The sequence below is a fragment of the Pomacea canaliculata genome, linkage group LG10 (genome assembly GCF_003073045.1).
Source record: "Pomacea canaliculata isolate SZHN2017 linkage group LG10, ASM307304v1, whole genome shotgun sequence".
Classification (NCBI taxonomy): domain Eukaryota; kingdom Metazoa; phylum Mollusca; class Gastropoda; order Architaenioglossa; family Ampullariidae; genus Pomacea; species Pomacea canaliculata.
This window is the reverse complement of record NC_037599.1, coordinates 15,591,260-15,605,678: the sequence shown is the minus strand read 5'-3', so window position 1 is coordinate 15,605,678 and position 14,419 is coordinate 15,591,260. Positions and strand designations below refer to the sequence as shown.

The 14,419-nt window shown below is 38.0% G+C and overlaps 1 protein-coding gene across 1 annotated transcript; it reads right to left on the bottom strand.

The window, feature by feature from the left end:
- Nucleotides 1-1,155: 1,155 nt before the first annotated feature.
- On the bottom strand, nucleotides 1,156-14,236 carry LOC112574287 (threonylcarbamoyladenosine tRNA methylthiotransferase-like). The gene is made up of 15 exons (XM_025255269.1): nucleotides 14,102-14,236; nucleotides 13,335-13,535; nucleotides 9,407-9,508; nucleotides 8,889-9,052; nucleotides 8,275-8,341; nucleotides 7,701-7,821; nucleotides 7,344-7,447; nucleotides 6,952-7,118; nucleotides 6,605-6,750; nucleotides 6,378-6,438; nucleotides 6,052-6,171; nucleotides 3,148-3,210; nucleotides 2,802-2,885; nucleotides 2,460-2,627; nucleotides 1,156-1,999 (listed from the first exon to the last, which is right to left on the bottom strand). The coding sequence occupies exons 2-15, from the start codon at nucleotides 13,513-13,515 to the stop codon at nucleotides 1,883-1,885; spliced, it is 1,665 nt and encodes a 554-aa protein (XP_025111054.1). The 5' UTR covers nucleotides 13,516-13,535; nucleotides 14,102-14,236; the 3' UTR covers nucleotides 1,156-1,882.
- Nucleotides 14,237-14,419: the final 183 nt, after the last annotated feature.

Below are 14,419 nucleotides of genomic sequence, written 5' to 3'. Positions count from 1 at the left end.
CGATCGGCTGAAACCCGCTCTAGGTGACCCCATGTCCAGCCCTTTCCTTTCATCTCCCTTTCCACTGTTCTTCTCCAAGTTTCCTTTGGGCGGCCTCGTTTTCTTCGGCCGTCTGGAGTCCATCGTAGGGCGACTCTGGAAAGGTCTGCTGTCTGCTGGCGGAGCACATGTCCAATCCATCGCCAACGCCTTCGTTGAACCTGCGTGGTGATGGACTCGGTTTCAGTTCTTCGGTGGAGTTCTTCGTTGCTGATGGTATTTGGCCAAAAGATGTTAAGTATGCGCCTGAGGCATCTGTTTTGGAAGACGTCAAGCTTGTTACTGATGGTTTTGGTCATCTTCCATGATTCTGATCCGTAAAGGAGGGTGCTGATAACATTTGACTTGAAGATTCTCAGTTTGATCTTCTGGCTGATGTTTTTTGCCTTCCATGTGCTCCTGAGTGAGGCGAAGGCCTGCTGGCTTTCGCCAGTCGGGCTCGAATCTCCACCTCCGCATCCCCGGTGTTTGACATTTTGGACCCAAGATAGGTGAAACTGTCAACTTCCTCAATCTCTTCTCCATTTAGTTTGATGCCGTCTGGACTCTGGCGTTCACTCTCATACTTTTCGTTTTCTTTGTGCTGACCTTCAAGCCAAGGTTTCCAGCTGTTTCTGAGAGGGCCTTTGTTTTTTCATGCATGTCTTGGTGGCGGTGTGACAGCAGGGCAATGTCATCAGCAAAGTCCAAGTCTTCCAGCGTTGTTGTTGCTGTCATAGTCATGGTCCATCTGATCCCTCTCCTCTCACTGTCGGTGGAAGTCTTCATGATCCAGTCCATGGCCAGGATGAAGAGGAACGGCGACAGAATGCAGCCCTGCTTCACCCCGGTACTGACGTTGAAGGGGTCTGTGAGCTCCGTGTCACAGACAACCTGGGATTTGAGTCCTCAAACTTGCTCAACATTAAATAGAAAGTTTGTAGAATTTGTGAATGTAAAATATTTTTCAAATATAGAAAGAATTATGTCCTTGAAGGGCAAACACCATAGGAACATTTTTAGTTAAAAATCAAACATACATTCATCAAGAACGTGACATGCATTACTCTGTCCACAGCATATTTCTTCACACACTAAGCAGACTATCAGCCATTCAGAACATTCTCAGAGAGTTCATTCTCAGATATTTCAATATATCTTCAGTGTATTCTCCTTTTTTTACATGTATCTTACACTTCAAAGGCTATGGACTGCAAAGATAATGATGATTGACTCATAAAAGCACCTTATAATGCTTAGAGCTTTTACAATATTTATAACATACAGCCATAATCATAATCACTGAGTACACACATAAGTATGCACACAACATGCATACATATATGCACAAACACACCAAAAATATTCCACTAAATAAAGTGCTGAGCAGATTTAAGAGAAAACACTCTTCTAAGATACACAAGATCATTAGTTGTTTGACAGGTGTGAGAATTTCACTATCAAATCTGGTTATCTTTCTTGATTCTCTGCCATTCCCTAGTATTTACCACAGAATTTAAGAGTGGACAGGCGGACTGGCACGCATGCACATGCATACATGTACATATGTAAAGGCATGTACACAAACAATTTCCAAAACATTTGGTTTAATAGACTAGAAAGATTATTAACTAATTTTTGTCCTCCTAGGTGATTATGAGGTCAAGATCAAGACTTGCAGCAAGTGTACCATCTATATTTGAGGACTTAAAAACCAACAATTCTTTTGCATAAACAAGTTCACAAAAAGATTAACTGCACTGAAGACAAAATCTACATTATAAACACATTATTACTACTTTGTATTCAGTTTCAGCACAGTTTTGTTTGTTTTTACCCATTTTAAAAAACAAGTCCTAGGTCATCATCTGAAGCGAGAAAAAAGTCCATAAATCCTCCATAAAATAGCAAAACCAAGAATCACAGCTCCAGCTTTCAGCACCAGGGACACTTCTTTTTCTTCCGCCTCATTAGACTTTTCCTGCAATGAATCACACTGTCATCTTTCAACGTTTTCAAAGCAAACTTCTTAGACTGATAATTTATAAAAACAGACATAAAATGAAACAAAATAAGTTACTCTGCTCACAAAAGTGTCGCACATTATTTTATGGGTTGCAAAAATTTGATGGTACCATTTACCACTTTTTTTCTTTTTTAAAGAATGGATTTTGTTTATCCTCACAAAAATTTCACATTTATACTTTAAAAGCAGATGATGTGGACAGAGTTTTAAAATTTTATTGTAGTAAATATCAATTAAAATCAAGATAATTTTTTTAAACAGCCATGATTTTTGTTTTAAGCCACATTAGTTTTTTTTTAAATTATCACTTTAGATTTCTCCTGCCTCTCAGCTTACTGTGGATTCCAAAAATTCTGTAAAGTTCAATCTACACTTTTTATTTATTGTACTTGTTACATAAAAAAAAAAATCATACATGAACTAGACCAGAAACTTCTCCTTTTCTGAGGGGCAATGGTACATTTGGACGCACAGCCTCTTTTGTTGATGAGAGCAGTCTCCCCTTCATATAGTGTTTGCCAGTTTCAATTATCTCCACTTCTACCATCTTGCCCATTAAATCTTCATCCTTGGGCACAAGCACCTATGCATCAATGAAGAAAAAAAAACCAACTTACATCGACAGATTAACCCTTGAATAATTTTTCTAAATTAAAACCACGCCTTCTCACTTTCTATGCATGTATTAAAACATCTAATAATTTTGTTTTCTCTTGAAGTACGCTCTGACAAAAGTTCTGTTATAATAGGAACTTACCTGCTCATAGCTCTTGTTGTGCCCAACAAAAAACTGTTTGTCATGTGACAGCTCTGTCACCAATACTTGCTGCCTTTCTCCAAGCTGCCAACATGCACGAGACATTCAAGGCCAGTAACTAATGTGCAATGAATTACAATTTCTAAGTATTGTTAGATATCATTGTTATTTGAAAAAGTCAACATGAATGTATTAATTCACATGGAAATACTGGTATAGTGTATGTAAACTGCTGACAAAATGCAATTTAATCTTTGATATGTAGAGTGAAGTATAAAAAAATATTACATGAATGAAATAAGGTCTTTAAATGCAGCATGATATACAAAATAAATAGTTTACTTACATAGTGTGTATAAGGGTGGTAGGACTGGAACAGGTCAGACATCATGCGAGTGCGTTTCTTAACCTGCCAAACACACAAACCTCACACTCAACATCAGTAATCCTTGACTGGCAAAACAATTTTCATTTAAACTATGTGACTTTACCAAGATTTGTAAATATATTTACTGGAATAAAATCAATATTATTTTAGATAATTTATATGCAGGATTTTATTTGTAACTGCGGGGGTGGGGGTGGGGGGTGGAATTGGTGTTTTACGCCGTGCCAGCAACTGAGGCTATATTACGGCAAGGCAGCCAGCCCTGTAAACAGATGCCACGTGCAGAGAAAGAACAGCGTGCCCGAGCCAACCTTCACTGTATTTGTGACAGGCGCTAACCGTTGCGCCACCGGACCGCTATATTTGTAACTGCCAACATCTTTCTTTTAAGTAACTTTGTAAAGCATCTATTGTGCCATTATTTACCACATTGTAACCTAGATTAATTACTGATCAGTTTTCTGTTGACTGACTTCTGGTTATGCTGTTAATAATAATGATTTATATAGTGTCTTTCCAAAATTTAAAAAAAATCATATACAGACTAGATCATAAACAACCATGCACTCATATTAGAATATAATAGACATGTTCACTCCTACTACAGATGCTACACATGCATAAAAATAAATACAGACATGTATCATGCATGCTCAGGTCAGGATAGGATTACAGTGAAGTCGTTCTGAAAAGATGTGTCTTAAGTTTGAACTTTAAGGTGGTAAGAGTATCAGAGTGACAAAAGCTGATGAGTAATCTGTTCCAAGTTGATGGGGCTTGGTAGGAGAACGACCTATGTCCATACATCTTTGTCTTAATCAGTGGGACCCACATAGAGCTTAGTGTCAGAAGATGAGCGAAGAGGTCGAGTGTATAGATGGGAGCGAGTTCGGAGAGTTAGCAAGGACTGGTGCCAGAAACAGCAGAGTAAGTCAAAGTGGAAAGTTTGTAGGCTATACGATCCGCAACTGGCAGCCAGCGAAGAGGGTGAATGAATAATAGGTGATATATGTACGTATATTGATGGTCTACAGATGAGGCAAGCAGCATTATTCTGGATCCTTTGAAATATGTCCAGATGATACTTGGGAATTCCAGCTAAAAGAAAATTACAATAGTCCATCCTTAACAGCACAAAGGCATAGATTAGAGTTTTAGTTGCATCGGTGGTGAGATAATGATGAATGGTACTGATCCTACGAAGTTCAAGGTAAGCATTTCTGCAGACATGAGAAATATGCCAATGAAAAGTCAAATGCTGATTGAAAATAACCCTGAGGACAGAGGTAGAGAAAGAAAAGCTCACATGTTTTGGGGCTGGTCTTCAGACAAATTTCCTTAACAAATTGTTCACTGACTCAAAACCACAAAACGTAGGACCATTAAAAACTGTATCTGACACATGAAGGTTAAGGTGGAACAACATTAGAGTCAAGCTTCTGGCGTATCAATACAATCTTATTGGTGAAAAACTCCGCAAAGATCTGTAGGGAACACTGACGGAGTGGAGTACTAATGGTTTTGCCAAGCAGACTGTTGCTAGCATTAAATAACTGTTTCGCTGTTTTACAGGCAAGTATTTTTTCGGAGTAAAATGTGGACTTTACACAGTGAACAATGTCTGTAACATGATTCCTGGTCGCCTGAAAGATCTGACAGTGCACATTGAGTCTAGTGACTTGCCACTCCCGCTCTGCTTGTCTGCATTTGGCTTTCAGAAACTCAACACCCAGGGTAGTGTACCAAGGTGAGGGGTCAGTGAGGTGTGACTATCCAGCACAGTATGGAGAGTGTGGAACAGATCGGTGATGGTGGATTCAGGCCGAATGTTGACGTTTAGGTCGGCCTTAAAAGCCTCCATGTTTAGTGAAGCCAGGCTACACACTTCCTTATAAGCAGGCAGCATGGCTGATTTGACAAATTCCAGTGTAGACAGTTGTTGCAAGTGATCGCAGACAATAAAGGCGATACCTCCCCCGTGATTAGATGTAACATGAGGAAAGGAAGTGGTAGTGTAGCCTGGTGGAACCAAATCACGACATTTTGCCTCATTACCAGCATTCGAAGCCAAGTTTCGGTGATATAGAAAATATCTATGCCATTGCCGAGAATGTAGTCATTGACAGCTGACAGTTTCATTCATGCTGTCATTCCGACTGAATGAGCATTAAACAGAGCAACCTTAACACTACACAAGTACGCACTGCTGACATGAGTTATTGTCACCAGAATTAGATTGTAGAGATTCACATCTTTTTCTCCCTCGGCAGTGATGACACAAATTTACCTCATTCTGTGATGACCAGATGACTATGTTGCTCCATTACCCTTCATATGCACCATATTTTCAGTGAAATGAGTAATAGCAGATGATCTTTCTTAAAGCTTTTGGTATAATTATTCCAATAAAGTTCAAAAGACCATGAGTTCAAATATAAAAATAAAAAAATATGAACCTTGATTTATGGCATTGCAGAATTTAATTTTTAAAAAAACCACATTTTGCAGCTGATCTCTGGAAACACTGCTATTTTAGAAACAGTAGGTGAACACTTTATGAGAGGAAAGAGTCATCAAGGCTAAGCCTTCCTACTGTCCCAAGGAAGTGTAAGCCATATATGTTGCTATAAGAAAGGTGCAGCTGATACATTGTGACTAAGGGGATTGTTCTTTGTAAAACTGTCACTCAGAATTTCAAGAAGATGAATGTGTACAATCATCTATCACATATAAATCATTTACCTACTAGAGAAGACAGCGACTGCTTGAAACATGACATAATATTTACACACACTCAAGTACAAAATGAAAACCAAAATAAAACTGTTTTATTTGTCATTTTTCACTATTAAAAATTCATACCTCTTGAGGTGATACACGAGCCATTTTTGCTGCTGGTGTACCAGGACGTGGAAAAAACTGATTGATAAACAGGCTTGGAAATTTGTAATGTTGAACTAAGTCCAAAGTCTCTTGAAAGTCCTGTGCATGACACAATTTAATTACATAATTTTTCATCAAAGGTGAATGAGTATTCCTAGAATATTGGTAAATAAATGTCTTAAAAGTTCAAAAGCAATCCAAGTCTTATTTTAGCAACACTGTGCTCCAAAACAGCAACAATAATAATCATAAAACATAATAACTAAACAATAAAACTATAAACTCAACAGCCTTATAATTTCTACCTTTTCAGTTTCTGTAGGGAAGCCACAAATAACATCTGTTGCAATAGTCACCCTAGGAACTCTGTGAAAAAGAAACGAGCAAGAAAAAAAACTTGTCTAAATTAAATTTAAAATATCAGCTTACTAATAAACAATAAAAATAATAAAGTTTACAATAGGGCTAGATAAGTAAACTTTATATCCTTCTCTTCAAATTCCCAAAAACAAAATTTAATGTTTACACGAACCTTTCTTTGATGAAATCAACTACATGTCTAAAATCACTGCAACAATATTCTCTCCGCATGTCCATGAGCACACTGTCTGAGGCTGACTGTACAGGAACATGGAGAAATGCGTACACTCTTGGATGATTCAAGATCTTGACAATTTCCTGGCAAAGTGGTTAAAAGCAAAGAATGACACATCCTCTTCAACATGGATATTGCAATAACTATGCAGTCTATGACATCAACATCAAAGTAATTGATAGATAAATGTCTTTTCTACTTATTACCAGAGTGCACAACATACTTCAAATCAAAGAGTCATCTCCCAGCTTTTCTGTCTTGCAAGTCTCATTCACAAACTGTACCTCTAAGTGCTCCAAGATGTATGGTGGGTTGGTCATGCCAAGCCGCATCCGTGCACCCTCTGGAATCACTTCTACTAGCTGCCAAAGTAGTTCCGGTAATGTAACTCCTATGTCATGACCATATGCACCAAGATCTTCTGAAGTAAGCCATATTTCCACTACACCCTCTGAAAAGAAATGCATTTGATTTAATCTCAACAAACAAACAAACAAACAAAAACTGGGTCAATTGCTATTAAGTATCATTTAAGAAATGATTTGTTAGGGATATTGAAAGGACTGAATTTTTAAAATCTTTTTTCTTTTACAACAAAAGCTTGTAAAGTATTCTCAGGTTAGTGATTTAGGAAAGACATTAGATAATGCAGACTAAAAACATGATCACACCCTACCTGAAAATGACTGAAATGCTCTCTCAATGATCTCCTCTGGTTGATAACTCCCCAGGTCACCCCTGGCATGCTTAGTCTTGCAGTATGTACACTGATTTAGGCATCTGGTCATAGGGACACAATTCACAGTACGGAGTTTATTCACTTAACAACATTATTCAGCTTTAAATGATCATATGAAACTTTATTTTTCATTATTAATCTTCATCATTATTAACTACACATGGGTGAGATGGGGAGCAAATTAGTGTTTTACGCTGAGCCAGCTGTCTCTTCCGTAAGGAAGAATTTTATGGGTAAGTAGAAATGTAGATTATTCTGTAACAGAAATATCTGCAAATAAGACTCAGCTCTCACCCTGTGTTAATGGCAATGATCTCAATAAGAGGATTTTTGCGAATCTTTGGAAGACTCAAAGAAGCTCCACCTGCTTTTTTCCCATTTTGTTTCTTGGGTCCAAACATGCGTACTGTATGACCTAACAGACCAAAACTGGTAAATTCTTAAAAAGGAATATTTGCAATTGAGCAAAAACATTTTTACATATTACTGTTTACATATCACTAATTAAGATAAAGACTTTACTTATTAATGATAAATAGCAGTGATGCAATGAGTGATCCAATGAGACTACATAGCTTCAGTCAGCTCCACTCCCTGTAATGAGCTTACAATTCAAAAGCTTACAAAATCACCCCAAATATACCAAACATCAAAAAAGAAAAACTCAGTGTCCATGCCAAAAGATTACTTCTCTAATGATATGGCCATCTCAGCTTTAATTTATATTAAATGTAAATTGACAATTTAGTTGATGTTTAACAGCAATTCAGCAGTTAGGTAATGTTATTCCAAACAAATAAACAAAGAGCAGTTGTAATCCATAGGCTTCTAATAGTCATATCGTCTGGTAAAAAATGAAGAAATGAACCTTTAAGGGTTTCCTCCACAACCTCCACAACACGGTCTATTTGCTGCACGCCTACCACACTCAGACCCTATACAAAAAGACACTATGCCAGTTAAATTCAGTCATACTTGTCCATTTAACAACAAAGAGACATTAATTAATATCAATAAAGGACTGACAATTTTCCATGACTAAATTAATGAATAACAGAAGGAAACCTTAGAACCAGTAACCAGCACTACAGAAAAAAAGAAGCAAACTTTTTCCTCTCCCATGTCAGTGTTGTTTCCCCTCAAACTGTTACATTATCTTCACTCGTTTTGTTTTTTGTACATGTAACCTCAAATCAACACCAAATGGTTCTGAAGATTCAAATTTATAAAATTTGTGATGCTTAAAGTGAATTCTATCCCACACATGTTCCTTTACAATTTCAATAACACTGCTACTTGTGTCTTCAGCTGCTAAATTTTCTATTTCAGTTCCACTTGGAAATTCTGAATAAGTGCCCTTAGCACCAAGAAGCTTATATGTTCATCAATATACTTAAATCAGGTAGAGTCTGAAAGTTAATGCACATAATTTACACATATTATAAGATCTACAAACAGATTCATCTATAAATTCATCTATACCTTTATGTATTGAGAATTCGGCTGACCCTGAGGAACACATCCTGCCAACACCACTTTTTTGTTCATTTTTTCAGCCATTGTGATCTCATTTCGAAAGTGATCTTCTGCTGGACTTTTCACAGTACAGGAATTAAGGAGCCAAAGATCTGCTTCATCTTTGTTATCTGACAGTTATAACAGACCAGTGCTTCATGTTCTCACATATAAAATGCATGCTTAATTTGCTGTACCTGACCAAATAAGGACAGGAAACACAAATGGCCTACCACAAACACGAAAAGCTCATTTTCTCCATAAAAATATGTAAATAAAAATACCTGAAATATCTTAAAAGGCAATAAAGATATTCTATCATGGATTCATACAATTTACTGCCTTTTTGTAATAATATTCTGAAAATGTTACTCTTGAGTGTGACTTTATTCAAGAGTGTATGTCCACTCCAAAATCTACAGACTTATAAGCACCCATAAGAACTGTATGCATCCTGTGCAACATTATATGCTGCAACACTTTACCTGTAATAATGAAGCCATATGATGCAAGCTGACCTGCCATATACTCGCTGTCTGAGTTGTTGTGAGAACAGCCCCAGGTTTTAACATGGATTCTTTGAGAACCTGCAATATTATAAAGGCTAATAATAATTATTATATAAAAAATGTGTTACTGATGAACTTATATATTCTTTCCACTTACTGATTACCATTATTTTTCATCCACTTATCAGACCTTACTAGTGTTGCTTATGATTGTTGAAATATATTTACACCTTTATTTAAAAAAAAAGGAGGTATTCCTATAAACTTACGGTTACTGGGGAGTGAGAAATTATTAGAGACAACACTTTTCTCAGGCCAGCATTCTTGTTAGGGCGCTGCCCATCTCTCCTCCCTTATGGCCTTAGCTTCCTCAGTCCTCTAAGGCAGTGGTTATCAAAGTATTTCAGACCATGGACCATTTTATTAAAGTAAAAAATACGGCAAACAACCAAGGCCTGAAATCACTTGTACCGTGAATTTCAAATTTAAATTACCGCATTTGTTTCATTACAATTCAAAACTAAATGTACTTTTTTGACAGTTGTATACAGTCAGACCTCCATAAGTTGAACTCAAAGGGAGCCAAAAAAAATTTGACTTACGGAGTTTTTCGAGTTAGGGAAAATCGTAAAAGGTGCAGGTATTTGGCCGGGAACTAACAATTAATTTGATATAGGGAGGTTTTCGACTTAGGGAAGGTCGACTTATCGAGGTCCGACTGTAGTAATAAATTTACATAAAATTACATACTTCGCAAAATACACATAAAAATTTAAAATGCAGAAGTGGACTGCATTACAAAAGGTAACAGATGACATGGTTAAATGACACAATGCTCGTGCTGTGGCATAAAGACTTAGTTGGAGTGTTTTATACGAACGAGCAGTTGGGCATCAATAAAATAAAAACTCGTGTGAAATCAATACTGCACTAATTAGCGTATCTGGCGATTTAAACATCACTTTGCTGACATATGATGACTGTCAGCCGCAGACTACCTAATGTATGTGTGCGGCCCACAAGTGGTCTGGGGACCACACTTTGAGAACCACTTCTCTAAGGAGTAAGGCACCCATTCCACAGATCGGTCAGCTGGGAGAAATACGATACATTTCTAGAGTATCAAACTGGCTAGTGTGTGTGCCTCTGAGTTTGGAGGCCATTACTTTAACCACTATGCTATCTGCTACCTGGAGAAGATACTGTGAAACATGCTTGTGTGCCTTAAAACTTCCCTTCCCAACACATCTGATCAAAATGAAAACTGCAGGCTAATAACTTTTTGCTGTTGATGTGACCTTATGCTCCTCGAGGAGTAACAAGGTATAAACCAAACTAATAACTTATTAGAAAAAAAACAAATCATTTATAACTTGATTTAAAAGTGAACCACCAAAACAACTAGGAAAAAAATACACTTTTTATGTAATTGTTTCCAGTATGGAATGTCTTTCCCCTATTGTTTTGAATGGTGACCACCACTGAAGTTTTCAAGGCTGGTCTTAACATCCATCATTTTCATGAATACCCCCAGCAGCTGGCAATCTCCTCCTTTTTTCACCCTCTTTTCCTTCCTCTCCCACCTACTCAGTTCTTATGGACTGCAAACTGTGCCCATCATTTGTTTCTCATATTGTTCTTTTGTTTAAGTGCATTAAGCTCACTCCTAAGCAAGGAAATATCCTATACATTTTTTTATTATTATTAAATAATGAGTTTGGGTGCTTAGCACTGTATTTTCATATGACATCATTGTCATCTGATAGCACTCATTTTTCTCTTCCTTGAATCCCTGAGCTGCCTCTTTCTTTCTTTAATACCTCTGACATGCTGACAAGGGGGATGCAAAGGTGGTCATTTCTTTTAGTTTCTCATATCTCATATTGGTATAAGTGAAATTATCTGGCTAAGGCAGGGGTGGGCAACTTCTCCGGTCGGCGGGCCGGATATGGGGAATGAAGTCCTTGGCGGGCCAGATTACTGGATCAATACCTTCATTGCGTATCTATCTACCTATGCAAGGAATAAATCGTGTTTAATGTAAACTTGTAAACTTTGATTTTAAAGCATAGAGACCAAAAACAGTATTTAATGATGTTAACGTAATGTACTGCAATAACTGCTGAAGTCAATGAGACAGCTGTGGTCGATCACAGTTGTCAACAAGTTGCTTGAACTCTGGCTGCATGTCGAATGTAGAAATCCTCAGGAACGACTGCACGTGAACATCAGTTACATTGGAACGCAGATTTGTCTTGTTAATGTTCATGGTCGAAAATGTTTGCTCGCAAATGTATGTAGAACAGAACAAGTAGTTTCATGGCCATCTGTCTCAGGTTGGCAAACTTGGACTCATTCAGTGACTCATAAAATTTGTCAATGCTTTCAGACTGGAATTTCTCTTTCAGGGTATATTCTCTGAGTTGAGGATAATCTGTATCTTTCCCTTTGATCTCCAGAAACAGTAAAATTTCCGTTTTCAGGCCCCAGACACGTCTCACAACTTTCCCCAAACAGCAGTATGATACAAAACATCACTGTGATCCGAGCCGCAATCTTCCAATCTTGATAAACTGTGATTTAGACCTCTCGCCCTGATGAAATTAACAATTTTCACAACTGCATCCACAACATGTTTCATGTCAAGCACACTGTTACATAGGCTTGCTGGTGTATTATGCAATGTAGAAATATCAGCTCCATGGTGCAAGCGACCTCTGCAACACGGTCACCCAACCTCTTCAGTAGACCAACTTTCTTTCCTGCCAAAGATGGACAACCATCCGTAGTACTACTGGCCATTTTCTGCCATGGTAATTGCATTGTATGCATGGCATTTTACACACATTCAAAAATATCTTCCCCGTAGTAGTGTCTTTCATTGATTCCATTGACAGCAATTCTTCTGTGATTTCAAAGTTTTCTGAAATGCCTCGTACAAAGATGAGCAACTGTGCAGTGTCATCGATGTCAGTGCTTCTCAATGCCAAGGAAAACAGCTGAAATGAAGGTACACGCCTTTTCAGTTGTGATGTCAGGTCTTCACCAATTGCTTCAATGCGGCGAACCGCAGTTCTTCTCGACAAACTGACTTCTTCAAACTTCTTTCTTTGTTGTGGACAGACTTGATCAGCTACATGGAGCATGCACTTGTTGACAAATTCACCATCACTGAACGATTTGCTGTGCTTGGCAGTGTTGTATGCGACTACAAAGCTGGCATGAGTAGCAGCTTTCTGGGCTACTTTGGTTTTTAGGAATACATTCTGCTGCTTTACAAGTTTTCTGTCCAGTTCTGTTTCTCTTGTGTTCCGCTGCTGATAAAGTACTTCCATAGCCTGCCATAGCCTGCATGTGTCGTCGCATCATGGCGACTAACATTGTACTCTGTCAACATGGCAACACTTTCACTGCACAACAAACATACTGCTTTCTTGCCGACTTCTGTGAACAAGTACTTAGACATCCAATCTTTGTTAAATGAGCGACACTCGCTGTCAACTTTACATTTCTTGGCAAAATCCATGGTACAAATTTTATTGAAAATTCTAAACCTAATTCTAACTGAAAACAAAGAATCAAAAAACAAAGAAAACAAAGAACCAAAAAATAACTAACAGTCACTATTATTCGACGCAGTAAGCAAGTAATTAGTACATGTAGTGGGAGATCGCGGCAGAATGTGGCCGCGGGCCACATTATCATGTACGACCAGAAACAGTCTGCGGGCCAGTCAAAATCCCGTCTCGGGCCGGATCCGGTCCGCGGGCCGTATGTTGCCCACCCCTGGGCTAAGGGGTGGGGGGAAACGGATGTGCCTTTTTTCGTCTTGGGGGAGGGGGGGGTTACAAGTAAAAGGTTGAGAAACATGGCTCTAATACCTAACCACCATATTTTCTCTCACCTGGAATATAGCTGTCCCCTTCAGCATGTTCAAGCTCTCTTTTATTGCTTGTATACCCCTGTTTGTGTCGAGATTTGTTAACATGCACAGCAACGCTGTGTTTACTGTGGAGACGATCGTTGACACCAACATCATGAGAGGAGACAATGTCTTCTATATCTGTAACACCACTTTGAGGCATTGCTCTGCTGTAACTTTTTCCTAATAAATATAAAAATACAACAAAAAGCAGTAGTGTGATTGCAATACATAACAGATTCTCCAAAACAAAACAAAACTAATGTAGCCTGTTTATTAAATGTGACAAATAATTCTCTTAGACTGCAAGCAATATCAGAATTAGATTAATTGTTCATTAAATCATTCATTCGTTATATCATGATTATAATGAGCAGCAATGAAGTCTTTAATGTAAATGCCACCATACAGAATTTACACTCCTTTGTAATTTACTTCTTTCATCTTTCTGAACATCGTGGAGAAAACTTTGTAAGGCTGGTTTGATGCATCAGCTGTCAACTATGCCACACTTTGTGAAATTTGTTTTAATCTTTTCGACGTTTATTTTTATGTGTATTTTGACCTATACACTTTTTTCTTATTCATTTTTCTTTGGTGGAGTTCGTGACGTTGACAAGTGTTTTGCCTTTTCTAATCGAATTTCAATTAAATTTATTAGGCAGAACATAGGTACGTTCATTATCGTCCTGAGCCTAGTACAGTGTAAGCGCAATAGTTTTGAAACAAATTTTCCCATCCACAAATACCTAAAATATTTCGATGTTTCGCTTCACCAACACAGCTGTGTACTACCCAGTCTCAAATCTGTGTAACTCCAACTTCCGTTGTCCATGTGCGAACGTCTTCACACGCGAAAGTACTCAATGGGAGGTTACTTTGTCACACCTTAGTTTTCTTACCTCCCCTACTTCGAAGGACCGGCTCCTGATGGTTGCCAGTGTTTCAGATCGGAAATTCTGGCTATTTCTCAGTGATTTCGTGACACGTACTGTCCGCAGGACTGGGCTTCGGGGGTTTCTCCGGCTTAATTGCTTCCTATCTCCCACTCCCTCTGTAAGTACATT